The sequence below is a fragment of the Bufo gargarizans genome, chromosome 9 (assembly GCF_014858855.1).
Source record: "Bufo gargarizans isolate SCDJY-AF-19 chromosome 9, ASM1485885v1, whole genome shotgun sequence".
NCBI lineage: Eukaryota > Metazoa > Chordata > Amphibia > Anura > Bufonidae > Bufo > Bufo gargarizans.
Genome location: NC_058088.1, coordinates 114,939,113 through 114,966,330, shown reverse-complemented (window position 1 = coordinate 114,966,330; position 27,218 = coordinate 114,939,113). Strand labels below are relative to the sequence as shown.

The following is a 27,218-nucleotide window of genomic DNA, read 5'->3' as shown; positions in this document are numbered from 1 at the left end:
CTCCTCACTATTATAGGGTTTTCAGGTGTCACACAGTATTAGGTACGCGGGCATGCAATCGTCTACCATACAGACCCTTGCATTTGCATAGCAGTCAGGGAGAGCTCTTAGGGTTTTATAGGGCTCACCTATGAGCTCCTTAGTTTGGGATCAAGCCAGTTGCTTGTTTATTTATATGTTATAGCTATCTGCTAACTTCATCCATGACAGCTAGTGCGGTTTGACGGACAAAATATGCTGTTAGAAGACTAAACTGAACATTTCAAAAGCACCCTCAGGTTGTACAATTTGGCTACAGATCTACAATAAGATGTGGTGCTGAACGCCCTTGAAGGGGATGCTAGACGCACTGTCATGCTGCGTTCAGAAGAAGAAAGGAAGACACGATGCTATATTCTCGATACTCGAGTCTTTTTACGGAGAAACGTCCGGTACTGGCACCCTTAGGTCCCACTTCACTCGCTTCCTGCGTGAAGATGAGACGATTCCCCAGTTTGCTAACACCCTTCAAGAGATCTGGGCCCTTATACAGAAGAGAGAGTCCAGTGGGGCTAACGTGCTTGAAAATGGAGATCAAATCCTCCGAGATCAGTCAGTTCATTCTTGGATTGCGCAGTCCTCTTTTTCGCCAGCTTCTCAGGGAGCGTATCCTGGTGGATGCTACGTTCCAGTTTCAGAAGATACAGGATGAGGCTGTGGCCCGAGACAAAGAAGAAGCATATGGAGCTTACACCGTGAGGATGCAGGCTGCAGGAAGTGAAAGCAATCCCTCTTATGGGATGGATCTGCGAGAGAAAGTGAAGGCACTTAATGCATCCCTGGGAGAAATGCAGAGATAGTTGTCACAGTTACGGGCTCCATCAATAGCGCCAGTTCAGCCTGATTACTAACAAAGGAGTGCAGCCCCATTGGTCCCCCTCTATATCGATCAACTGAAGGGGCTGGAGTGAGAGACTCTACCATGCACTGGGCTGGCCTGGCACCATCCACAGATGCACAGTTGTATGGTCCTCCAAGGGATTGAAACACGAGGGGGCCACAGTGTTGGATTTGCCGAAAAAAAGAACATATCTCCCGTCAATGCCCACAGAGGGTCCTGCATCCAGAACAGCTGTCGTTAAACGGGAACCCCCCACGGTAGTGGGGCACACAGCGGGGGAGGCCAGTTGCCAGGGTACCCCAAACTACCCCCGGGACCTGGTGACCGAAAGCCCTTACCTAAAAGTGCAGATTGAAGAACACATAGTGGAATGTCTTATAGACACAGGATCAGAAGTAACCACGATGCCAGTGGAGTTTTTTTGAAAGACACTTCGGCCACCTGATGAGGCCTATCAATCACACTGTGATCAAGCTGATGGCGGTAAATCAGACCGCTATATCTATGTTCGGAGTGGCATGGATGAGAATGAAGCTATGCGGACAAGATGTCGGCAAGAAGGGGGTGGTGCTTGTAGAGAAATCGGCTCGTTGTGGAGCTCCCTTTATATTGAGGATGAACGTCCTGCGGTAACTGGACCAGCTAATGTTTACAAAGGAGTGCCCAAGCTATTGAAAGAAAACGATTCCCCACAAGCCTAACCAGAGGGCATGCCAGAGGTTGAGTCGGAGGTGGGGTACCATACCTCGCGACAGGAAAAGATGATACGAATGTCTGTCGGAAGCCAACGGAAACTAAATGGGATAGGGATGCATATAGAGCATCTAGGCGTGTCGGAAGCCGAACAGAGCCCAGTGGTTGCCAGGACCATTGTGACAGTAATGAACGGCCATGCCACAACTCTAGACTTGGTGAGCGGTTACTGGCAAGTACCTATGGCAGAGAAAGATAGACAGAAGACAGCCTTTATCCTACCCATGGGGCTGCACGAGTTCAACAGAATGCCCTTGGGGCTGACGAATGCTCCGGGTACATCTGAATGCCTAATGAAACACTGCCTGGGTGAACTGAACTTTGAGTCAATTCTGATCTACCTGGGTGACATAGTAGTCTATGCCCCTACATTTGAACAACATTTAAGAAGATTATGGCAAGTGTTAAGTAGGCTCTGTGCTTATGGTTTTAAAGGTCAAACAGAGGAAGTGTCATCTTTTTCAAACAAGCCTAGAGTATCTGGGACACGTCATGTCAGCTGAGGGAGTTTGTCCTGCAGAGAGTAAGATAGAGGCAGTGAGTAAGTGGCCGCATTCCAAGACACTTCGAGAAGGGAAAGCATTCCTAGGATTGGCTGGGTATTATCGAAGATTTATAAAAGGCTTTGCAAAGATCGCCAAACCACTACATGAACTCTTGAGAGGGACCGGCAGGATCCGAAGACACGACCAATATCATAGGGACTGTCTCAGCAGCAAGCATTTGACGAGTTGAAGAAATCCCTGACCATTCACACTCTACACGGATAAAAGTCTGCATGGATTGGGAGCAGTACTAGCCCAAGAACAAGGCGGGCAGGAACGATTCATTGCATATGCTAGTAGATCCCTACGGGACTCTGAGCGCAATCTGGAAAATTATAGCTCTTTCAAACTTGAGTTGTTGGCGTTGGTCTGGGCAATGACTGAAAAGTTCCAAGGGTATCTCACCGGAGACAAGGTCCTAGTAAGGATAGACAATAACCCATTGGCTCACCTACAAAATGCGAAGCTGGGCACCTTGGAACAGAGATGGATGGCAAGGCTGGCGAAGTTTGATTATACCATCAAATACCGTCCCGGTAAGGACAACGCAAATGCGGATGCACTGTCCAGAGCCCCACTGTCCAGAAGCTCGTAGCTGTACGTTCCAGTTCTGGAGTTGACCGGGGAAACAAGGAAAAGTACCAAAAACTTACCAAACTACCCAATGAACTGTAAGTGCGGCTCTGCCGCGTCACACCTTGTTACACTGCACCAGTGACACTTTGGAGACATATAAGAAAGCGGCAAAATACAGACTTCACTTTGTTGGATTACAAATAGTATTGTGCAAAACTTAAGGGTGCAACCCAAAGACAAAGCTCGCTCAGGGACATTTAGGCGCAGCCAGACTGCTTTATGGACTGTGGGGGAATATTTTGCAATAGCTAGTTTAGCGTTAGGCCGTATTACTTTGTTGTTATCCTGTTTATATTTGTCTAGCCACTTACCCATTACTACTGTTCAGTAAACTTTACTGCTGGGTGAGAATTGTTGTCTGTGTCTGTGTGGCATCGTGCACCCTCTGTACCTGTTTGACCTAGCCCTCGGTCTTCTTTCACATGCATAAGACCCGTACTTTTATTTTATTTTCCATCAATGTTACTATATGAAGGCTTGTATTTTGTTGGACATGGAAAATGGAACCATTGTTGGGTGCATATAGATCACAGTTTCATTTTTATTATTATTTGGAGAAAGGGAAAAATTTTATTCTGGTGTATTTTAACACATTTAAACCATTACTGGGTGGTTTAAAGGAACTCTGTCACCACCTATGAGCCCATCAAAGTGCCAGGAATAATGAATTGTGTGACAGACACTTATTTTAAACATGGTTTTCTTCAAGTCAAGCTCAATTGAAGTCCCCAACAATTTGCTTGAAAAAGTTCTGAGTTGTACATGTCCATCACAAGTAAACTGTGCCTCCTCCTTCCCTGCACTCAGCCACACCTCTTGAATATTAATAATCAGCAGCTGCTCTTCTTGGTGGGATGGCGTGTATCAGAGCAGATGGTAGGGCCTGCCTATTTGCATAACAGGACTGCTGAGTTTGTGCATATCATTAGGAGAAGATTCATAGGAAAGAATGACTACAGGGTCACAGTTGGGGTTGGAAGGTGAATTTCACCAAAGTAATTGGATTTTTAGAATCAGGGCTGTCCCAGCTATCCATATACAGGGTCGAACTGGCTTCCTTTGGGCCCACCAGAGGAAATTGTAGGCAGCTCTAAATGTTTTTTTTCCTCATGGGACTTTGGAGCCCACTATTGTATCAAAGCCTGGGCCCACTGGAGGATCCTCAGGTACTCTGACGCTGTCCATATATGTGTGTTTTTAAAAAGTGTTGCAAAATAAAACCATGTTTTATGGGGAAAAAATATATATATTTTTTTACTGTGAACACTTTTTCTCTTTATAAAACTTTATTTCATTATTTGTTTTTATTCCCACTAAGAGACTTCACAATATGACTGTTCGATTGCTACTCTAACGCTTTATGCTCAGAACACCAAACCAATAATACCTGTCAGTATTTCCACCATGAAACACATGTGCAGCATTGAGCCTTATAGTAAATGCTGTTGATGAGTAAAGATAATACAATTCACCTGTTATCTAGTACAATTATACCATCTTCTTTATTCTTCATATACATATTTTCCACAGTTGTACAGATAGCAATCACATAGGTGTGGACACTCAGTGTATCCTCATCCTGTGCGTCCTTACTCATGCAGCTTGCATCTGAGTGGGGGTTGCAGAATCTGAGTGGTTAAATGTCTTAGATCAGAGGTTCCTATGCTCCCAGCCATTACAGCAAGAGCCTGGCTATCAGTCACCACTACTCTCTCACAGTGATTGCACAGACACCTATATGTCTGTGTGATCACCATAATGTATAGATATGTAATGACCCGGAGTGCCATTACCATTTATTTTGGCACCTTGCTACAATTTTCTATGTGCTTATGTATAACATCTAATGTATTATATGTCATTGCGTAATAATGTGCATACTTATTCCTGAAACTGTTATGTTCAAGTGTAATAACCTGGTCTACCAGCAGATGGCAGCAACATTGGCAGTATTAGTTTCTCTGGAGAGGAACCTTCTGCTTCCTTCCAGCCCTCTGTAGCTAGGGAGAAGTTAGTGGCAGTTCTGACTTCCCCTGGTTGGGGACAGGTTGAGTCTAGTCTACCCTCCGTAGGGAAAGGTTATGTGCTGGCTAGCACAGCACCGCCTGCTCTGCTTAGGCCTGCAGGCCCTGCCTGCGATATCTGCATGATTGCTTGACCCCTCCTAGGCTTGCATTGCCTTCACCCAAGCTGAGCTGAAGCTTGAGGTACTCTAAATCCAGGACAAGAAGTTCCTAGGACTATAAGTAAGAGACAGACTACAGCTAACTTAAGTTCCATCAGCAGAGGAGGAGTTTCCTATTTATCCAGCCAAGCATAGCAGGGCAGAGAGAGCTACTGCATAGCAGAGCTGAGATTGTTGCAGAGAAGTATTTGTCTGCCAAAGTTAAGCCAATACCTGCTGATGACCAAGATATTGTTTGGAATCTGTCTGGATTACCAATTTATGCCAAGTAAAAGCAACTGTTCAACGTTACTACAAAGTCTGGACTCGATTTATTCTACTCATCCACCATCCAAGTTCACCTACCCCTTTTGCACTGCTTCAGACCACATCACATCTGGGATCAACGGATATCCAGGTAGGAACACTGTGACACGTGTACATAACAGCTACAGATATTGTAGGCCAGCCTGCACTACTCTAGTAATCCTACCTCTGGGTACCAACATTACCATTTACAAAGGGAGTCTTGTGCTGCCTCTACTTAACCGCAGCTGGCGTCATGTTTACTTGCTCTAAAGGAGGGACATATTTAGAAGAAACCTCCTAAGGGGCAAGGGATACCCAAGGCATGGTCCTTAGTGAGATGTTGCAGATACATTAGTTTGCCTTAAAGGATTTCTATGACATACATGCTCAGAAAGGTGTTAAAGAGGTTGTCTTACAAACGTTGTGTTTTGAAAAGAAACTAGTTGCCTGATTGTTTGATAACTTTTGGTCTGGAATTTTGGCTACTGCCGGAGAAATGTACCATTACCATTCATTCAAACATATATGAATCAGGCTTTCTGCTCTGGTACTTTATTGCATATGTTCTATTGAGATAACCCCTTAAAGTCTTTTACAACTCTACATTACCATCAGAAGGAGACCAAGCCAGATAAGACAATACATGGAGCTCAAATTTTCAGAGTGGATTTTAGAGTGGTGACAGATTTCCTGTCAAACTATACAGTGAGTGATGTAAAATAAAAATGCAATAACACTGGAGAATTTCTCTTTTTCCCCATTCCCCCCCCCCCCCCCCCAAAATAATAAAAGTTAATCTATGATCTGTATGTACCCCACAATCGTTCTTTTTAAAAATATAACTTATCCCACAAAAATCAAGTGTTCATATAGTAAGGCCTCATACACAAAACTGTATTTTCCATCCGTCCTATCTGCATATTTTAGCACATGACCCATTCATTTCCACAGTATGTCACCCATGTGTTGTCTGCATCCATATGTCTTTTTGGCAAATTATAGAATTATATTCTTGTCCATGTTGCAGATCAGAATAGTCATTTCTAGTTATGGGAGTGAGAAAAATGCGAAGTACACAAGGAAGTTAGCCGTCTTTTGCAGATCCGTGGTTTGCGGACTGTAATACAGACATGGGCATGCGCATGAGGCGTAACATTTGATGGGGAATAAAAAAAAGTTATGGCTTTTGGACTGTGGTGATATAAAAACATTTAAAAAAAATGGGCTAGCACCCCACGACTTCAGCCAATAGAAAGATTGCTTGAACACTTTTTAAGAAAATCAGAACAATCATCCCATTGTAATGGCACCATCATGGGTTCCGGTGAATTTATTAATGTTCAATAGTCTCATACTTGAAATCATTGGTCAACTTAATACATTTTTTGAATTATTATTTAAAAGGAATCTGTCACCTGTTTTATGGTGTCCTATCTAAAGGCAGCAAATACTATGGACAGATCATCTTAGCAAAATCCTGGATCATTCTCTTTAATTGACCCAGCCGTTTTACTAAAATCATGTACTGAAGAGCTCCGGCACATGCCGACGAGTCTTGAATATTCATGCGCTACTAATGCTCCCCATCCACTGGCTACTGATTGAAGTAGAAACAAAAATTGTCAGGTGGGCAGGGAGAACTGAGAGCTTATGAATTTGAGAACTTATTCTGGTTGGATGGATGGTACAGCTGTAAAACCGTTCAATACACTATAAATTGTGGTGTCATGCAGTTATGCGCACCATGAAGCCCCACCTTTTGCAGGAGCAGATCCTGGCAGAATAAAAGTTTATATTTACACTACTCCTGATAACAAAAGTTCCACAAAAGGTTTGCCCAGCTTTCCACAGCCTCTACCTATTGCTGTCATGAGTTTAGCATCGACAAATCTGCTGATAAACTGTTTCATGTCATATTTTAGGTACGGTGGCAAGGAATCCTCAGCTGTTATCTGTCCACAATACCTAGTTACCAACCAAAAAATCATTGGGTGTCAGATTTCAGTTCCTGAGACCTTCAAAACCTTTAATGTGAAGCTGAACACCTCTATCCAAAGACTTACAACTATAAGAACATTTGAGAAGTTACAAGACTGGGGTAATAAATATAAGTATATATACTGTATACACTCATTGAGAAAAATAATAATGTGGAAGTAAGTTGGAAGTAAATGAAATTTATATGTATGAATGTTATGATGATATATGTAAGTGATAAAATATTAGAGCGAAAGGATAAGCTTATTGGGGAAAAATGTACAATTAAAAACAGCTTTCAATGGCAGGACACATCGGGGGACACCAAATTATCTTCTGCTAAGTGCCTGGAAATATTCCATCCAGAGACAGGGGTGTGTAATGAAGGTACCACCTGTGTCTGGATAGTGGACAGCAAAACTGTGGGAGCTGCTCATGCTTGTTGGGATCAAGCTCATGCTTGGGCAGATCAAGCGATCCTGTTTACTGGTGGTTTGTCTGGGCCTTCCAGAGCCTGTACACTGTCTCTGTGTGCTCTCCCGTAACCACTGCTCTCAACACCTCCTAACAACTAGGTCAGAGTGGCCTAGATGGTGGGTGATTCATTGAAATGACCATCCTGCTTGTCTCAGTCCAATGATGCGCCCCCGTAGGCAATGATGTGTCACTACCCAAAAGTAGTCTCTGAGAATATTTTTTTATAGGGCAGTGAGGGAAGCATTTTTATACCCACTTATGGCAAGACCCAGCGTCTAATCAGACCACGCATATAATTATTTACATATCTGCCTGAGACAAACCTGCAGGCTGAGTTTGCAGGAGTTCGACATTTTTATCTAGGTATGTGTGTTTTTTTTTCCAATTAAGGCTACTTTCACACTTGCGTTCGGAGCGGATCCGTCTGGTGTCTGCACAGACGGATCCGCTCCTATAATGCAGACGATGGGATCCGTTCAGAAAGGATCCGTCTGCATTATATTTCAGAAAAAATTCTAAGTGTGAAAGTTAGTCAGACGGATCCATCCAGACTTTACATTAAAAGTCAATGGGGGACGGATCCGTTTGAAATTGAGCCATATTGTGTCAACTTCAAACGGATCCGTCCCCATTGACTTACATTGTAAGTCTGGACGGATCCGCACGGCCAGGCGGACACCCGAACGCTGCAAGCAGCGTTCAGGTGTCCGCCTGCTGAGCGGAGCGGAGGCCAAACGGTGCCAGACTGATGCATTCTGAGCGGATCCGCATCCACTCAGAAGGCATTGGGGCTGTACGGATGCGTTCGGGGCCGCTTGTGAGAGCCTTCAAACGGAACTCACAAGTGGAACCCCGAATGCTAGTGTGAAAGTAGCCTAATATATTTGTCATCACTATGTAAATATACAGTAAATACCCACTTATAAAAGGAACATTTCATTACATGTCTTGTATCAAACTTTGCAGTAAAGATGGACCCTCCTTCAAATCTTTCCGTGGAGAATACCACCAGTTTGGAGCTACATCTGACGTGGGAGCAATCCTATGGCTCTTTTGCACCATACTGTATTGATTATCAAGTGCAGCATCAGAATACAGCCAATGACAAGTGGACGGTAAAAGGAGCTCAGACACATTGCATATACTGTAAACTTGAATATCTTTTTGGTTGATATTTATGGATTTCTTCTGTTCTTGTTCCATTGACCTTTTTTGGGATGTGTACTGTATATGGAGTACACATAGATCTATTTGGTTCTGATTGAGACTGTATACAAACTACAAAAAATGGCGTGGTGTCAAAAGGCAGGAAGTGCTCAACCCCATATGCAGTTGTGCATCTATACCCATGGGTGCAAATCCTGCACTTGTGGCCCGTTGCTAATGGCGATCCCCAGCAAAAATGCATACAGTGGAGGATGCCCGCAGCAGACCACAAGTACCACAAAAAGACATCCTACACATGATAGAAAAACGTGTGGATGTAAATAGTGTGGGGATTTGCTCTGGTAGACAGGCTTGCGGACACAGTATAGAGGCGACAACGTCTTTAACTTAAACAGTTCGGTGTTTATTCACACATAAGGATAAGCAAAACATGAAGTCAGTTTCAAGGAAATCAGTCACCTTGAGTCTGATGTTTGTTCACACCATGCAGCAATGCAGAAGTCCTTGGACATAGCAGAAACAACCTGCTCTCACGCCAACAAGGTAGCAGGCCTTTACCCAGGCCCAAACTCCCAGGTCCCAACACAGAGACTGACAGAGAGGAGTAAATTCCTACCACCTGACAGTGCTGCCTGTGTTTTATAGCCCAAACCAAAACCCAGCCTGGAACGTGGGGAGAAGCCACCCACCCTGCACTTTGGCTGCTCCCAGTAAGAGCCGGCCCAGATCGGCTTTACAGCCATACTAAACAGCAAAACCATGTCAGACAGCACTAGCTGCCGCTGACACATAAAATTACCAGCTCTTACCTCACCGAGGCCAGGAATCTTGGTGACACATACCTTCCGTTAATGAGGGACCCTTGCGCCTTCCTACAATAATTATATGAAATAAACATTAATAAGTAAGGTGCACTATTGTGGATGCAAACAGTCTGACTAAACCCTCAAACTGGTGTTAAAATTTTGAATTTAGCTAATATATCCTTATATGAAGGACATATCTGAGCCCGAGCACCGCACCAAGGTATCTCAAGTAGCTCGGGACCTAACGCTAACCTACCTGTGCCGTATGGGCAATACAAGGAGCCAGTGGGCGAATTACAGGAGGGTAAGGTTCGACACCTAAATGTTGCCTGTGGATGAAAATCAGGCACATTTAAATATGGAGTTTACAGTATAAACCTCCAAACATATCTATATACAAACTACAAAAAATGGCGTGGAGTCAAAAGGCAGGAAGTGCTCACCCCATATGCAGTTGTGCATCTATACCCAGGGGAGCAGATCCTGCACTTGTGGCCCATTGCTAATGGCGATCCCCAGCAAAAATGCATACAGTTGAGGATGCCTGCAGCGGACCACAAATACCACAAAAAGGCATTCTACACTTCGAGCCTTTTGACACCAAGCCATTTTTTTGTAGTTTGTATATAGATATGTTTGGAGGTATATAAACACCATATTTAAATGTGCCTGATTTTCATCCACAGGCAACATTTAGGTGCACTGTGAGGCCTGGGCCTTATCAGCCAGTCTTGGTTGGGACTCACAGCCTCCTCCCTCCACCCATTGCAAGCATGGCTGCGTGCTGGAGGTAACTGGGAGTTTGCTGTAAGTTAGACCTTATGCTCCTGTAATTCGCCCACTGGCTCCTGGTATTGGTACGGGTAGGTTAGCGTTAGGTCCCGAGCTACTTGAGATACCTTGACGCGGTGCTCAGGCTCAGATGTCCTTCATATAAGGATATATTGCCTAAATTCTCAATTTTAACACCAGTTTGAGGGTTTAGTCAGACTTGTTTGTTTGCATCCACAGTAGTGCACCTTCCTTATTAATGTTTATTTCTGATTGAGACTATTTATACAGAGTGTTGTCTACACAGTATTGAAGTCTGGAACATGGAAAATATACCTCATTTTCTACACTGAAATTACACGTGAGGTTTTCTTTCCTTTTTTTTTTGCCTTGTTCAGTTTCATGCATGGCATACATCAGTTCTGATACAAAATTTCCCAGATGTAAGCTTGCTCTAGTCATGTCATGTGTTTGGCAACCACAACTATTCCTGGTCTCTGTCATTAGTAGACATTGCTCACTGAACTGAAAAGTTTTCTTTTTCTATTTGAAACACCTACAATTTTGTTTTCAAGGTGAAGGACGCTTCTTCTACTTCATTCATCTTGCCAAGTTATGACCCTAAACAGACATACACATTCCAGGTCAGAAGCCAGATCAACACACGTTGCGGCAACTCCAAATTTTGGAGTGACTGGAGTCAAGCAGTTACCTGGGGAAGAAACATTACAATTACTGGTAAGTGAAGGAGAAGCAAATGATACACATTTCTATTTATATTATAGTAAACTGTCCCTTTATACCTAATAATATAATATGCAAAATCAGATGTAACTGAAAAAGACAGAAGAAAAACCCAGCTGAGAATCTACTTCTACTGCTTCTAACATTCTACCACTTTCACCACTACTTCTTGTTCTGACTTTGCATGTCATAATTGTGTAATTCTCTTAGATTTATGCATACATTCCCCATATCTGCACCTCATTCAAGTACTGAATTGTCAGTGTCAGAGAATGTTTGACCTACCTGTACAAGTAGTTATGGTCAGGAACACTTTAGGAGCCATTTATTATAGCTCTACTATCATAGAAAAGTTGCAAATTTTGTCATTTGTGATTTTAGCTATTTCAAACACCCTCACCAGCGTTTTAAAAAGTGGAGGAAAGGAGGCAGGCTGCAGATGGGACCTCCATAGCCCAATGTGTGCCTGAAAACTGGTACAGATTATACCAGAAATCTCCTTAAGTTATTGGCTGCAGTAGATTTAATTTCTGGTGCATGCACAGTAGAAGGTGCAATACATTTTATTGAGTCTGGTCAGAACTTGCTCCAGTGGAGTTTTTGCTGGTTTAGACTAGTGGTGAATTGCTGGGCCCTAGCCTGAACATAAAATGATTTAGAAAAAATAATGGGAAATCAGTCTAACCATGATCATGTGGTGTCATGCAGTTATGTTTTATGTGAAGTCTGTGTGTTGGGTATCCAGAGGTGTGTGCTATGCTATATGCATATTACACTGATCTTATGGGAAGGACTCCTCCACACTTAATTATCTGTTTTCATGGGGAAAATAGGTCAAGATTGTTCATTTTTTAATTTACAATGAGCCATCTGTGTAGTACATGGACAAAATTGGTCCTCCAGAAGGAAGACCACTCTTTCAAGGTCTTTTTGATCCCCCCATAATTGTGTCAGCCTGGCTTCCACACCAGGCACTTATGTGCTTCCTCCTCCTCCTCTATGGACACGTTCCTGTCCCCAACTGCAACTGGGCACAGGGTCGCTTGCACTACCCCTCCTTCCTATCACAGGTCAAGCGTTGCCATGCCATCGTTGATCGGCCTGGAAGAGTGTAGCCACACCAGCAAGCAGTTGCTCATTTGCATCAATCAGCAAACATCCTGCTGCCTATTACCTCATTGAGTTCAACTGGGCAACGTGGTCTGCAACAATGGGCACAACATCGTGGCCGCCCTGAACCTGGGTAAAATAAGACATGCTCCCTGCAAGGCACACTTCATCAACCTAGTGGTGCAGCGCTTACCAAATAAGTACACTGGCTTGTGCAAGGTGCTGGCAAAGTCCAGGAGACTGTCCAAGCACTTCAGCCACTCTTACGTGGCAAGGAACGCTCTGCCAGACCTGCAGCGACAGAACGGCCTGCTGCTACACCACTTCATTTGCGACATGCCGGAAATCTACATTGCACATGTTCAAGCATTTGTACGAGCAGCAGAAAGCCGTGAATTATTTTGTCTTGTACTAGACAGCCCGAGCAGCAGGGTCAGGTAGTGACAGCTCATCAGAGAAGCCTGTCAGGTGCTGAAGCCCTTGAAGAGGCCACAAAGTTTGTCATCAGGGCAACTGCAGTGTGAACGACATCATCCCTCTCATATTTATCCTAGAACTGAAGCATGTAGCAGGGGACCACGGCAGAAGAAGAGCAACTGACGCATCTTGCTGTCCGCCCTATAGCTGTTGGGGACACACAAAGGGAATCTGCCATGGGAGGGAAATGATGAGGAAGATGGGGATGAGGAGCTGCCACTGCAAGAGGAGGAGGTAGAGGAGCAAGAGGACAATGATTAATATTGGACTGGCCAATACACCCAATTGTCTCAGTAGGGGGCGGGGCTGGAAAGCAGTGGCTCCACAGGCACGCTGGCCAGAATGAAGACCTCTATGCTCGCTTGCTTACGCAGTGACATGCATATCATTGGCATCAAGCAGTCTGATGATTACTGGATAGCCATGCTTTTAGAACCTCACTACCAAGGCAAAACGGGGGAATGTTTTCCTCTTGCAGAAAGGGAGGACAAATTACATTACTACCTGTGGGGCAGATTTATCAAACTGGTGTAAAGTAGAACTGGCTTAGTTGCCCATAGCAACCAATCAGATTCCACCTCTTATTTTTCACAGTTCCTTTGGAAAATGAAAGGTGGAATCTGATTGGTTGTTATGGGCAACAAGCCAGTTCTACTTTGCACCAGTTTGATAAATCTCCCCCACAAGTAGTAATGTAATTTGTCCTCCCCTTCTGCCTGTTACTGCTGCCTCCATCTTGCCACTTATGCCACTTTCCAACCATCACATTCTGTACCACTGATGCTGCGACCTGTATCATGCCACTTGCCATCCATCATGCTCTGTACAGCTGCTGCTGCCGCTGTCTCTGTCATGTCACCGCTAACAACCTGCCAACCATTATTTTCCATAAGGCTGCTGCTGCCTTTTTGCCAACATGTACCATATGGCTGCTGCCACAGCCGCTGCCTCTTCTTGCTGTTACTACCCTACTGCCACCACCATTAACGCAAAGCATCTGCCCCCAATTAAAAGCGATACGTTTTTAGACTCATTCACAATGAGCCACTTTTTCTTCTGACAATCAACACCTAGGCATGTCATAAGGCAGTCATTCCGACTCTGTCAAGGCATCATTTTTGGACGCTTGGTTCCCCAAGACACATTTTTTTTTTCATCTGATAACACTGTGTGTGTTTAAACATCATCTGCCCCTGATAAGGGACCCTTTTTGGAAGCTTTAGAATATGGAAAATAGAGCACATGCCACAGCGTGTTGTGTTTTTAAACATGCCATATGTTAACACCATCAAATGTGCGCTTACCCACAACTATGTATGTCAGAGTCACTTAGAGATCATTTACTATTGTGGTAATTGCAATCCAGAATTCATAACATTTTAAAGAATAGAGAAGTTTTCCTAAAAAGAAATATGAGTCCTTGGAGGCTAGAGGGCGTTAAATAACAACTTTCAGAGCAATTGGAGCGACTTTGGTTTGGCACAGTGGCAAATGAATTTTAGAACCTGGCCAATCAAATTTTCAGCAGACAGAAGTCGGCCCTCACAAGGGATCATTCAATCTATTTTTTTTTTATGATCATCTCCAAAATTTGACCATTGAATCTCATGTGTATGGCCATCTTACAGCAGTCAAGCTTAGTTTTAAACACTTTAATTTCTCTTCACACTAGTCCCTTTTGTTTAATTTCAGATGAACAACCATCAACATTTACAAAAGCATTTGTTATCCTCATCGTCACTTTTCTGTTGCTGGTAGTTGTGGTTCTTGTAATTAGGACAGATAGGTAAGTCACATTTGCAAAACACATTTGACCTCTTTCCCATTGTTTTGTAATCATCTTTCAGTTCAGAAAATTAGAAGAGATATATGGTAAATAGGAGGACAGCCAAAGACAATGTCACATATGGAATATAACTGTACTATACACTTTCTTCTTGTAGTAATTCACTTGATAAAATGTTTAAATTGAACCAGTCATTATGACAATGCAGTGCATGGTACAGAGCAGGAGAAGCTGAGCAGATTGATATATAGTTTTGTGGGAAAAGATTCAGTAAAAACTGCAATTAATTCATTAAAATCTCTGCTCTTTCTGAGCTCAGTAGTCATGTAGGGGTCCTATCAGTTCTCTCTGTATCCACAGCCATATCACTGAGAAGGGCTCTGTGAGATGCTGCTAGCAGATTGCATTTTCATGGTGACAGCTTTGCTTGAAGACTGGTTTCACACATGAAGTATATACAGTGGATATAAAAAGTCTACACACCCCTGTTAAAATGTCAGGTTTCTGTAATGTAAAAAAATTAGACAAAGATAAATCATTTCAGAACTTTTTCCACCTTTAATGTGACCTATAAACTGTACAACTCAATTAAAAAACAAACTGAAATATTTTAGGTAGAGGGAAGAAAAAATATAAAAATAAAATAATTGGTTGCATAAGTGTGCACACCCTTAAACTAATACTTTGTTGAAGCACCTTTTGATTTTATTACAGCACTCAGTCTTTTTGGGTATGAGTCTATCAGCATGGCCCATTTTGACTTTGCAAGTATTGCCCACTCTTCTTTGCAAAAACACTCCAAATCTGTCAGATTGCGAGGGCATCTCCTGTGCACAGCCCCCTTCAGAACACCCCACAGATTTTCAATCGGATTCAGGTCTGGGCCATTCCAAAACTTTAATCTTCTTCTGGTGAAGCCTATCCTTTGTTGATTTGGATGTATGCTTTGGGTCGTTGTCATGCTGAAAGATGAAGTTCCTCTTCATGTTCAGCTTTCTAGCAGAAGCCTGAAGGTTTTGTGCCAATATTGACTGGTATTTGGAACTGTTCATAATTCCCTCTAGCTTAACTAAGGCCCCAGTTCCAGCTGAAGAAAAACAGCCCCAAAGCATGATGCTGCCACCACCATGTTTCACTGTGGGTATGGTGTTCTTTTGGTGATGTGCAGTGTTGTTTTTGCGCCAAACATATCTTTTGGAATTATGGCCAAAAAGTTCAACCTTGGTTTCATCAGACCATAACACCTTTTCCCACCTGCTTTTGGGAGACTTCAGATGTGTTTTTGCAAAATGTAGCCTGGCTTGGATGTTTTTCTTTGTAAGAAAAGGCTTTCATCTTGCCACTCTACCCCATAGCCCAGACATATGAAGAATACGGGAGATTGTTGTCACATGTACCACACAGCCAGTACTTGCCAGATATTCCTGCAGCTCCTTTAATATTGCTGTAGGCCTCTTGGTAGCCTCCCAGACCAGTTTTCTTCTCGTCTTTTTATCGATTTTGGAGGGACGTCCAGTTCTTGGTAATGTCACTGTTGTGCCATATTTTCTCCACTTGATGATGACTGTCTTCTCTGTGTTCCATGGTATATGGAAATTATTTTGTACCCTTCTCCTGGCTGATACCTTTTAACAATGAGATCCCTCTGATGTTTTGGAAGCTCTCTGGGGACCATGTCTTTTCGTGTGGGATGCGACTAAGAAAATTTCAGGAAAGACCAACTAGAGCGGCTGAACTTTATTTGGGGTTAATCAGATGCACTTTAAATGATGGCACTTTTATTTTATTTTTATTTTCTTCCCTCTACCTAAAAGATTTCAGTTTGTTTTTCAATTGAGTGGTACAGCTTATAAGTCACATTAAAGGTGGAAAAAGTTCTGAAATGATTTATCTTTGTCTCATTTTTTTACATTACAGAAACCTGACATTTTCACAGGGGTGTATAAACTTTTTATATCTACTGTGTGTGTGTATGTATATATATATATATATATATATATATATATACAGTACAGACCAAAAGTTTGGACACACCTTCTCATTTAAAGAGTTTTCTTTATTTTCATGACTATGAAAATTGTAGATTCACACTGAAGGCATCAAAACTATGAATTAACACATGTGGAATTATATACATAACAAAAAAGTGTGAAACAACTGAAAATATGTCATATTCTAGGTTCTTCAAAGTAGCCACCTTTTGCTTTGATTACTGCTTTACACACTCTTGGCATTCTCTTGATGAGCTTCAAGAGGTAGTCACCTGAAATGGTCTTCCAACAGTCTTGAAGGAGTTCCCAGAGATGCTTAGCACTTGTTGGCCCTTTTGCCTTCACTCTGCGGTCCAGCTCACCCCAAACCATCTCGATTGGGTTCAGGTCCGGTGACTGTGGAGGCCAGGTCATCTGGCGCAGCACCCCATCACTCTCCTTCATGGTCAAATAGCCCTTACACAGCCTGGAGGTGTGTTTGGGGTCATTGTCCTGTTGAAAAATAAATGATGGTCCAACTAAACGCAAACCGGATGGAATAGCATGCCGCTGCAAGATGCTGTGGTAGCCATGCTGGTTCAGTATGCCTTCAATTTTGAATAAATCCCCAACAGTGTCACCAGCAAAGCCCCCCCACACCATCACACCTCCTCCTCCATGCTTCACGGTGGGAACCAGGCATGTAGAGTCCATCCGTTCACCTTTTCTGCGTCGCACAAAGACATGGTGGTTGGAACCAAAGATCTCAAATTTGGACTCATCAGACCAAAGCACAGATTTCCACTGGTCTAATGTCCATTCCTTGTGTTCTTTAGCCCAAACAAGTCTCTTCTGCGTGTTGCCTGTCCTTAGCAGTGGTTTCCTAGCAGATATTCTACCATGAAGGCCTGATTCACACAGTCTCCTCTTAACAGTTGTTCTAGAGCAGGGCTGGCCAACCTGAGGCTCTCCAGCTGTTGCAAAACTACAACTCCCAGCATGCCCAGACTGCCAACAGCTATCAGCCTACAGCAGGGCATGGTGGGAGTTGTAGTTTTACAACAGCTGGAGAGCTTCAGGTTGGCCATGCCTGTTCTAGAGACTTGTCTGCTGCTAGAACTCTGTGTGGCATTGACCTGGTCTCTAATCTGAGCTGCTGTTAACCTGCGATTTCTGAGGCTGGTGACTCGGATGAACTTATCCTCCGCAGCAGAGGCGACTCTTGGTCTTCCTTTCCTGGGGCGGTCTGCATGTGAGTCAGTTTCTTTGTAGCGCTTGATGGTTTTTATGACTGCACTTGGGGACACTTTCCCAATTTTTCGGACTGACTGACCTTTGTTTCTTAAAGTAATGATGGCCACTCGTTTTTCTTTACTTAGCTGCTTTTTTCTTGCCATAATACAAATTCTAACAGTCTATTCAGTAGGACTATCAGCTGTGTATCCACCTGACTTCTCCACAACGCAACTGATGGTCCCAACCCCATTTATAAGGCAAGAAATCCCACTTATTAAACCTGACAGGGCACACCTGTGAAGTGAAAACCATTTCAGGTGACTACCTCTTGAAGCTCATCAAGAGAATGCCAAGAGTGTGCAAAGCAGTAATCAAAGCAAAAGGTGGCTACTTTGAAGAACCTAGAATATGACATATTTTCAGTTGTTTCACACTTTTTTGTTATGTATATAATTCCACACGTGTTAATTCATAGTTTTGATGCCTTCAGTTTGAATCTACAATTTTTATTGTCACGAAAATAAAAAAAACTCTTTGAATGAGAAAGTGTGTCCAAACTTTTGGTCTGTACTGTATATATATATATATATATATATATATATATATATACACACAGTATCTTACAAAACTGAGTACACCCCTCACATTTTTGTAAATATTTTATTATATCTTTTTATGGGACAATGCTGAAGATATGACATTTTGATACAATGTAAAGTAGTCAGTGTATACCTTGTATAACAGTGTAACTTTGGTGTGCCCTCAAAATAACTCAACACACAGCCATTAAAGTCTAAACCGTTGGCAAAAAAAAAGTGAGTACACCTCTAAGTGAAAATGTCCAAATTGTGCCAAAAGTGTCAATATTTTGTGTGGCCACTATTATTTTCCAGCACTGCCTTAAAGGGTTTCTATCACCAGAAATACCGTTATGTAGCTGACTGACATTAGCGATGTGCCCATGTCAGCACTATATAACAGTATGTTTCTAACGTTAGTCCCTGCACCGTTTTTGTTTAAAAAAAAAAAGCACTTTTATTATATGCTAATGAGCATCTAGGTGCTATGGGGGCGTAAAATCAGCACCTAGAGGCTCCGTCCACTCACCCTGTATTCCGCCCAGGTCCAGTGTTGTGTCCGCCCGCTCCTCTTGATTGATGCCACTGTTCCCTGCATCGTTGGCGAAATCCCGCGCCTGCTCCATTCACTTCGGTCTTCGGCGCAAGCGCAGTGAGTGAAGGCCGCTCTCCTGATGCCGGCTTCCTCACTGTGACGTAGTCGGCGTAGGCTCAGTGAGGAAGCTGGCACCAGGATCGCATCATTCACTCACTGCGCCTGCGCCGAAGACAGATGTGAACCTGTCCTGTTAAACCACCATGAGGTGCCACATTTAACTTCCAGTGACCAGTATGAGAGAGTGTGAGAGTGATCACACTACATTTAACACACCTGCTCCCCATTCACACCTGAGACCTTGTAACACTAAGGAGTCACATGACACCGGGGAGGGAAATGGCTGATTGGGCACATTTTGGCCATTTTCACTCAAGGGTGTACTCATTTTTGTTGCCAGCTTTTTGCTTTTTTAAGGGCACACCAAATTAACACTGTTATACAAGCTGTACACTGACTACTTTACATTGTATCAAAGTGTCATATCTTCAGTGTTGTCCCATGAAGAGATATAATAAAATATTTATACAAATGTGAGGGTGTACTTGAGATACTGTATAGATTTCTATATGCATTTTATGCATGTGGAAATAAAAGAGCAACTTTTGTGTATAATGTAATGCAACAGTTAAGCTTGCTAGTTAGATACTGTATTTTAATTCTAATTTATACCCAGCGCTACATGCCATGACTGACATTTTTTATTTTCCACCTTTTTATTGGCTTATAAATGTTCTAGTGTTTTGCCATCCATAGATACTCTTGTGCTTTTCTCAGTGTTGCTCAGTTAGGCTTAATTTTAGATTTGAATTTTTATAGGATTTGGTTGATTCTTGTTCCTCAAATTCCAAATCCTGGAAAAAAGTTTGAAGACCTTTTCACCCTTCATGGTTACAACTTCCAGGTAATCAATTGTTGTAGGACATTATATAGTTATAGGGGTTCTGTGTACCATAAGGAATCACAAAAAGGGTCACTTTTTTAAATTAGTACAATAAGGGCTTTCGTCTGAATTATTCCATTCTTTGTATGATATCATATAAAGTGATCTGTGACACAGGTACAACCTTTTACAATTTACTGTTGGTCCAATGAAAAATGATGTGTCAACTTTGTAAATAATCTTGATTAAAAATGTCCTGCTGTTTTGTGTGTACAGCTACAATGCAGACTGTCTCTCTGCGGTTACTTTGTGCCTAACTTTATCCTGTAATCATGTTACCCTACTTCCTCTGTCCCCTTTTCCCTTTTCTCTTTTCTTTCTAACCTGTAGACGGCAGGTTAACAAGAAGTGTGGTGATAAAAGACATATGGGTCTACATAATGTACCTGTATACACAAATTGGAAGAATATTTGCAATGATGTGCCATTAAAAAAAAAAGATTTGGTGCATTGAAGGAGGAAAAAAACACATGAAACACAAAAAAATAATAAAATAAAAAATAATACAATAAAAAATACATTTACATAATTCAAGCGCTTGTACAAGAATAAGGAGGTTTTAAGCAAACCCTACCACTTGGCCAGATCTTTATAGGGGTTATCTAACTTCAGCAAATGGCATTTATTATGTAGAGGAAGTTAATACAAGGCACTTACTAATGTACTGGCTTTACCCATATTGCTTCCTTTGCTGGCTGGATTCATTTTTCTATCACATTATACACTGCTAGTTTTCATAGTTATGACTAGAGATGTCCCGAACTATTCGCCGGCGAACAGTTCCCGGAGAACATCGCTTGTTCGCGTTTGCCGCGGCGGGCGAACATATGTGATGTTCGGTCCGCCCCTATTTGTCATCATTGAGCAAACTTTGACCCTGTACATCACAGTCAGCAGCCAATCAGCAGCATACCCTCCCTCCCAGACCCTCCCACCTCATATCAAAAAGCAAGGACAGCATCCATCTTAGATTCATTCTGAAGCTGCAGTGTTAGTGAGAGCAGGGAGAGTGCTGCTGCTGCTGATTTAATAGGGAAATCGATAGCTAGGCCAGTGTTCTGTGTCCACTCCAGTCCTCAAAGACTCATCTGATCTGCTGTAAGGACAGCGTCCTGACAGCACCCCAAAAAGCCCTTTTAAGGGCTAGTACATCAGTCTGCTTTTTTTTTTCTCTGTAATATAATTGAAGTTGCCCGCCAGCGTGTGTCAGGCCCACAGAGTGTACTGTGCCCACTGCCAGTGCCCACCACTCATATCTGGTGGCAGAGTAGCTTGCATTTAAAACAGTAAAACATTTTTTTCTCTGTAATATAATTGCAGTTGCCTGCCAGCGTGTGTCAGGCCCACATAGTGTACTGTGCCCACTGCCAGTGCCCACCACTCATATCTGGTGGCACAGTAGCTTGCATTTAAAACAGTAAAACATTTTTTTCTCTGTAATATAATTGCAGTTGCCTGCCAGCGTGTGTCAGGCCCACAGAGTGTACTGTGCCCACTGCCAGTGCCCACCACTCATATCTGGTCGCTATGTGCCCACTTCCAGTGCCCACCAATATGGTGGCACAGTAGCTTGCAGATAAAACAGTAAAACTATTTTTTCTCTGTAATATAATTGCAGTTGCCTGTCAGCGTGTGTCAGGCCCACAGAGTGTACTGTGCCCACTGCCAGTGTGTCATGAGTTAGAGATCCAGCGACAGACCTCTGCGTTGTCAAGCAAAAAACTAACGGAACTCAGGTACAGACACGCAAGAGTTTATTACACAAACAGAATCAAAGGAGGAAAACACAGGGAAATTGAGAGCTCTATGTACCGTCCGCACAGTGGGAGGAAAACCACCACTGCGCCACTGTCTAGTAATACTCCAGAGGGGCGTGACTAAGCAACTCCTGGTATTCACTAGGGCCCCTGATGGTAGGGTTAGGCTTTGCCGCAGGGAGTTGCCAGGGTCCACTCTGGAGCGCCAACTAGACAGTGACAACAGGAGCAAACGGACAACAGTTACCAGAAGGTACCGACGGTACATAGGCAAACATAAACAGGCAAATACAAGGAGGCAACTAAAAACACAAGCAGGAGTTCACGTAAGGGAACAGGAGTGGCAATTAGCAGAGAAGGACTAGCTCCACCAGTGGTATACTGCGTGGCCTTGCCCATAGCACTCTGCAGCAAAGCACGCTGCAGCAAGGGCTTGCTGAACAGAGACATGACTACACACTAGGTGACTCAAACATAACTGGCAGAACAGATACACAGGAAAGAGGACGGCAATGAACAAGTAGGAAACCCACAGAGCACAGATAGACACGGATCCCATGGGAGAGTGAGTACAAACTAGGAGCAGGACAAGACAACACACACCAGGAGAGCTGACTCAGAACTGAGGAAACCTCAGCCTTAGGCCTCATCCACACGGCCGTTGTGTGCATCTGCGTCCGTTCCGTCATTTTTCACAGTTTAGCGGAGGTCCCATTCATTTCTATGGAGCTGTGAAAAAAAAATGATAGTCCTCCGTTTTTTCTCCGCGTCCGTGATTCCAGTCCATCAAAAAAATATAACCTGTCCTATTCTTGTCAGTGGAAAATGGAGGACGGACCCATTCAAGTCAATGGGTCAGTCAAAAAAACGGATGCACAACTGGTATGTTTCTGTGTCTGCGTCCGTGTCCGTTTTTTTCTACAAGACCTTGGTGCAATAAAATTACATTTTTCATTAACCTTCCTTTTTTTTCATCTGTCAGACAAAAAAAAAGGAAGACACAAGGAAACACAACTGAAGCAAAATCGGACACAGACCACTGAAGCCAAATCACTGACAGTGAAAAAACACTGTCATGTGCATGAGGCCTTATGTACAGGTTCCATGGGTGCAGCAGAGAGGATTAACTCCTAATAGGCACAAAGGGGAGTTAACCCATAAAGAACCACAAACACACAGGAATGGAGCTGCAGCGAGAGCATAGACAGAAGTCACAGCCAGAGGTAACCACTGTGACACAGTGCCCACCACTCATATCTGGTGGCACAGTAGCTTGCAGATAAAACAGTAAAAAAAAAATCTCTGTAATATAATTGCAGTTGCCTGCCAGTCTGTGTCAGGCCCACAGAGTGTACTGTGCCCATTGCCAGTGCCCACCACTCATATCTGGTAGCACAGTACCACTAATCTAAAAAAGAAAAAGACAGGCAGAGGCAGGCCACCCTGCAGGGGCCATCGTGGTCGTGGTGTTGTGATTTCCTTTGGCCCTAGAATAAGCCCAGTATTCAGAGGCCACGTACCCTGAACTCAAAAAGTTCTGAGGACATAGTTGACTGGCTAACACAGGACACCCAATCTTCTACAGCTTCCGCTCGGAACCTTGACGCACCATCCTCCTCCAGCTCAGCTTCGGGCACCTCTCAAGTTACCACTCGCCCGCCTGCCGCCACCACCAACACTAGCACCACAGCCGCTTCACTTGATCTGTCAGAGGAGTCATTTACACATCAGTTGGAAGAAATGAGTGATGCGCAACCATTATTGCCAGAGGATGTAGATAACGGAGATATGTCTCAGTCAGGCAGCATTACACACATGGACGTACGGTGTGATGATGATGATGTTGTACCCGCTGCTGCTTCCTTTGCTGAGTTGTCAGATACAAGTGAAGCGGTTGATGATGACGATGTGTCCGTGGATGTCACGTGGGTGCCTGCTCGAAGAGAAGAAGAACAGGGGGAAAGTTCAGATGGGGAGACAGAGAGGAGGAGGAGACGAGTTGGAAGCAGGGGGAGGTCGTCGCAAGGAGCTAGTGGCACAGTCAGACAGCATGTATCGGCACCCAGGGTCAGCCAGACAGCACGCCAATCAACGCATGCTATTGCCACAACCAGAATGCCGTCATTGCAAAGCTCAGCAGTGTGGCATTTTTTGTGTGTGTCTGCCTCAGATAACAGCGATGCCATTTACAACCTGTGCCAAAAGAAACTGAGTCGTGGGAAATCCAACACCAACCTAGGTACAACTGCTTTGCGAAGGCACATGATCTCACATCACAAACGCCTATCAGATCAACACATGATGACGAGTACAAGCAGCACACAAACTCAAAGCCACCATCCTCCTCCTGGTCCAGCATCTTCAGCCACGTCAACCACTGCTGTCCTCCTTGCCGCCTCTCAACCACCCGCCACTCTGCCTCTCACCTTCAGCAGTTCCTGCTCATCTGCCCACACTCAGGTGTCTGTCAAGGAAATGTTTGAGCGTAAGAAGCCAATGTCACAGAGTCACCCCCTTGCCCGGCGTCTGACAGCTGGCTTGTCGGAACTCTTAGCCCGCCAGCTTTTACCATACAAGCTGGTGGAGTCTGAGGCCTTCAAAAAATTTGTAGCTATTGGGACACCGCAGTGGAAGATACTCGGACATATTTTTTTTTTCACAAAAGGCAATCCCCAACCTGTACTCTATTGTGGAAAAGGAAGTAATGGCATGTCTGGCACACAGTGTTGGGGCAAGGGTCCATCTGACCACTGATACCTGGTCTGCAAAGCACGGTCAGGGCAGGTATATCACGTACACTGCGCATTGGGTAAACCTGCTGACGGCTGCCAAGCATGGAATGCGTGGCTCTGCAGAGGAGTTAGTGACACCGCCACGACTTGCAGGCAGGCCTGCTGCCACCTCCTCTACTCCTTTTACTCCATCCTCTTCGCTAACCTCCCCAGCTGAGTCCCCTTCTGCTGCTGTGTCTTGCTCCACATCAACTGCACCCCCCAGCTCCCCAGGGGCTATTCCACATCCCGGATACGACAGTGTCACTGCCGTCTTGGGGTTGACTTGCCTGAAAGAAGAGAGTCACACCGGACCAGCACTCCTGTCCGCCCTGAACGCACAGGTGGATCAGTGGCTGACTCTACACCAACTGGAGATCGGCAAAGTGGTGTGTGACAACGGAAGCAATTTGTTGGCGGCATTGAATTTGGACAAGTTTACACATGTGCCGTGCATGGCACATGTGTTGAATCTGATTGTACGTTTGTGCATAAGTACCCAGGCTTACAGGACGTCCTCAAGCAGGCCAGGAAGGTGTGTGGCCATTTCACGCGTTCCTACATGGCCATGGAGCACTTTTCAGATATTCAGCGGCGAAACAACATGCCAGTGAGGCGCTTGATTTGCGACAGCCCGACACGTTGGAATTCAACACTCCTAATGTTCAACCGCCTCCTCCAACAAGAAAAAGCCATCAACGAGTATTTGTATGACCGGGGTGCTAGGACAGCCTCTGCAGAGCTGGTTATTCTTTTGCCACGTTACTGGACGCTCATGCGCAATGCTTGTAGGCTCATGCGTCCTTTTGAGGAGGTGACAAACCTAGTCAGTCGCACCGAAGGCACCATCAGCGACATCATCCCTTTTGTTTTCTTTGTTTCCTGGAGTGTGCCCTGCGAAGAGTGCTGGATCAGGCCGTAGATGAGCGTGAAGAGGAAGAGTTGTGGTCACCATCACCACCAGAAAATGCCTTATCAGCATCGCTTGCTGGACCTGCAGCAATGCTGGAAGAGGAGTCTGAGGAAGAGGAGTCAGAGGAGGAATGTGGCTTTGAGGAGGAGGAAGACCAATCGCAGCAGGCATCCCAGGGTGCTCGTTGTCACCTATCTGGTACCCGTGGTGTTGTACGTGGCTGGGGGGAAGAACAGACCTTCAGTGAGATCAGTGAGGACGAGGAACGGGACATGAGGAGCTCGGCATCCAACCTTGTGAAAATGGGGTCTTTCATGCTGTCATGCCTGTTGAGGGACCCTCGTATAAAAAGGCTGAAGGAGAACGACCTGTACTGGGTGGCCACGCTACTAGACCCCCGGTATAAGCAGAAAGTGGCTGAAATGTTACCGAATTAACGGAAGTCGGAAAGGATGCAGCAGTTCCAAAACAAGTTAAAAAGTTTGCTTTACACAGCGTATAACGGTGATGTCACAGCACAATGGGAATCTAACAGGGGAAGAGGTGAAAGTAATCCTCCTCCTACCACGACCACGCTGGCTAGGACAGAACGCTTTACAGACATGTTGATGATGGAGGACATGCAGAGCTTTTTAAGTCCTATGCATCTCCACAGCCCTTCGGGGTCCACCCTCACAGCAGACTACCTCGCCTTAACTGCAGATATCGACACTCTGAGGAGTGATGAACCCCTTGACTACTGGGTGTGCAGGCTTGACCTGTGGCCTGAGCTATCCCAAATTGCGCTAGAACTTCTGGCCTGCCCCGCTTCAAGTGTCCTGTCAGAAAGTACCGTCAGGGCAGCAGGAGGTATTGTCACTGAGAAGAGAAGTCGCCAAGGTCAAAAAAGTCTAGATTACCTCACCTTTATTAAGATTAATGAGGCATGGATCCCAAAGGAACTGACAGTGGGCGATACATTTGACAAAAAAAAGCCTGATGAGATGCCTTGGGCTAAAAATGGTCCACACGCCGCTGTATTTAATCTCTGCATGCTGATGACTTGCGTGACTTCTCCGCCACCAACTAGGGTTCAAGCCGCAATGTTTTACATTTTTCCGGCCGCTGCAGCGGCTGCAACAATAACTAGTTTTTCAGGCATGTGTACATGCCAATTTTTTCTGGCCTCTGGTGCTGCACTGTGGCTGCAAAAACAAAACAAAAAAAAGGCACATACATGTGTCAATTCCCCTTCGTGATGGTTACCTTGTTGTGGTGAAGGGGCTTGCGTATCACAATGAAGCAATCACCTCTATGAGTGTGTTGGCAATGGCAATGTTGGCACACCCCAGATGATAAGGTCATTGCTTCATTGTGAACAGACCAAAAGTGATCGGCTGGATAAGTTTGCATAGAAAAAAACATTAATTTTCTTTGTGATCATCTAAGGTGATCATTGAAGCCTACTAGGCCAATAATGGGCCCACACTGCAGAATCATTGTTTTCTGGGTCACTTAACTGTCACTGAACTACCTCAGCACGACCATAGGCTTTGAAAAACCGCCATCACCTGCAATCTCCCAAACGTGCGCACGAGCACAGTCATCACTACACCAAGATTGACGCATAGAGGAATAAAATTTATGTCATGAGTGTGTCAACTATTGACAACTCTTTGCGGTTATCTACCTGATAGGGGACGTAACAGGGATTGCACTGATAAGAATAGTACTACTTAACACACCACTCATATAGGGTGGTACAGTACATTGAACGGTGCATGCGCAGTGCCCCAAATTGGAAGTAAGAGGACTGACCAAGCATCTTTTTCCATCTCCCGGTTCCTAAAATCTATTCCATACACCAGTCCCTG

General features: G+C 44.2%; 1 protein-coding gene across 1 annotated transcript in view; it reads left to right on the top strand.

The window, feature by feature from the left end:
* Positions 1-27,218, top strand: part of IL2RG (interleukin 2 receptor subunit gamma) — a 62,731-nt gene that overhangs the window by 23,043 nt on the left and 12,470 nt on the right. Inside the window, exons 3-7 of the mRNA XM_044268547.1 lie at positions 7,210-7,385; positions 8,708-8,856; positions 11,061-11,223; positions 14,509-14,602; positions 19,801-19,885. Of these exons, the coding sequence (XP_044124482.1) occupies positions 7,210-7,385; positions 8,708-8,856; positions 11,061-11,223; positions 14,509-14,602; positions 19,801-19,885 (667 nt within the window). The remainder of the gene's footprint in view (positions 1-7,209; positions 7,386-8,707; positions 8,857-11,060; positions 11,224-14,508; positions 14,603-19,800; positions 19,886-27,218) is intronic.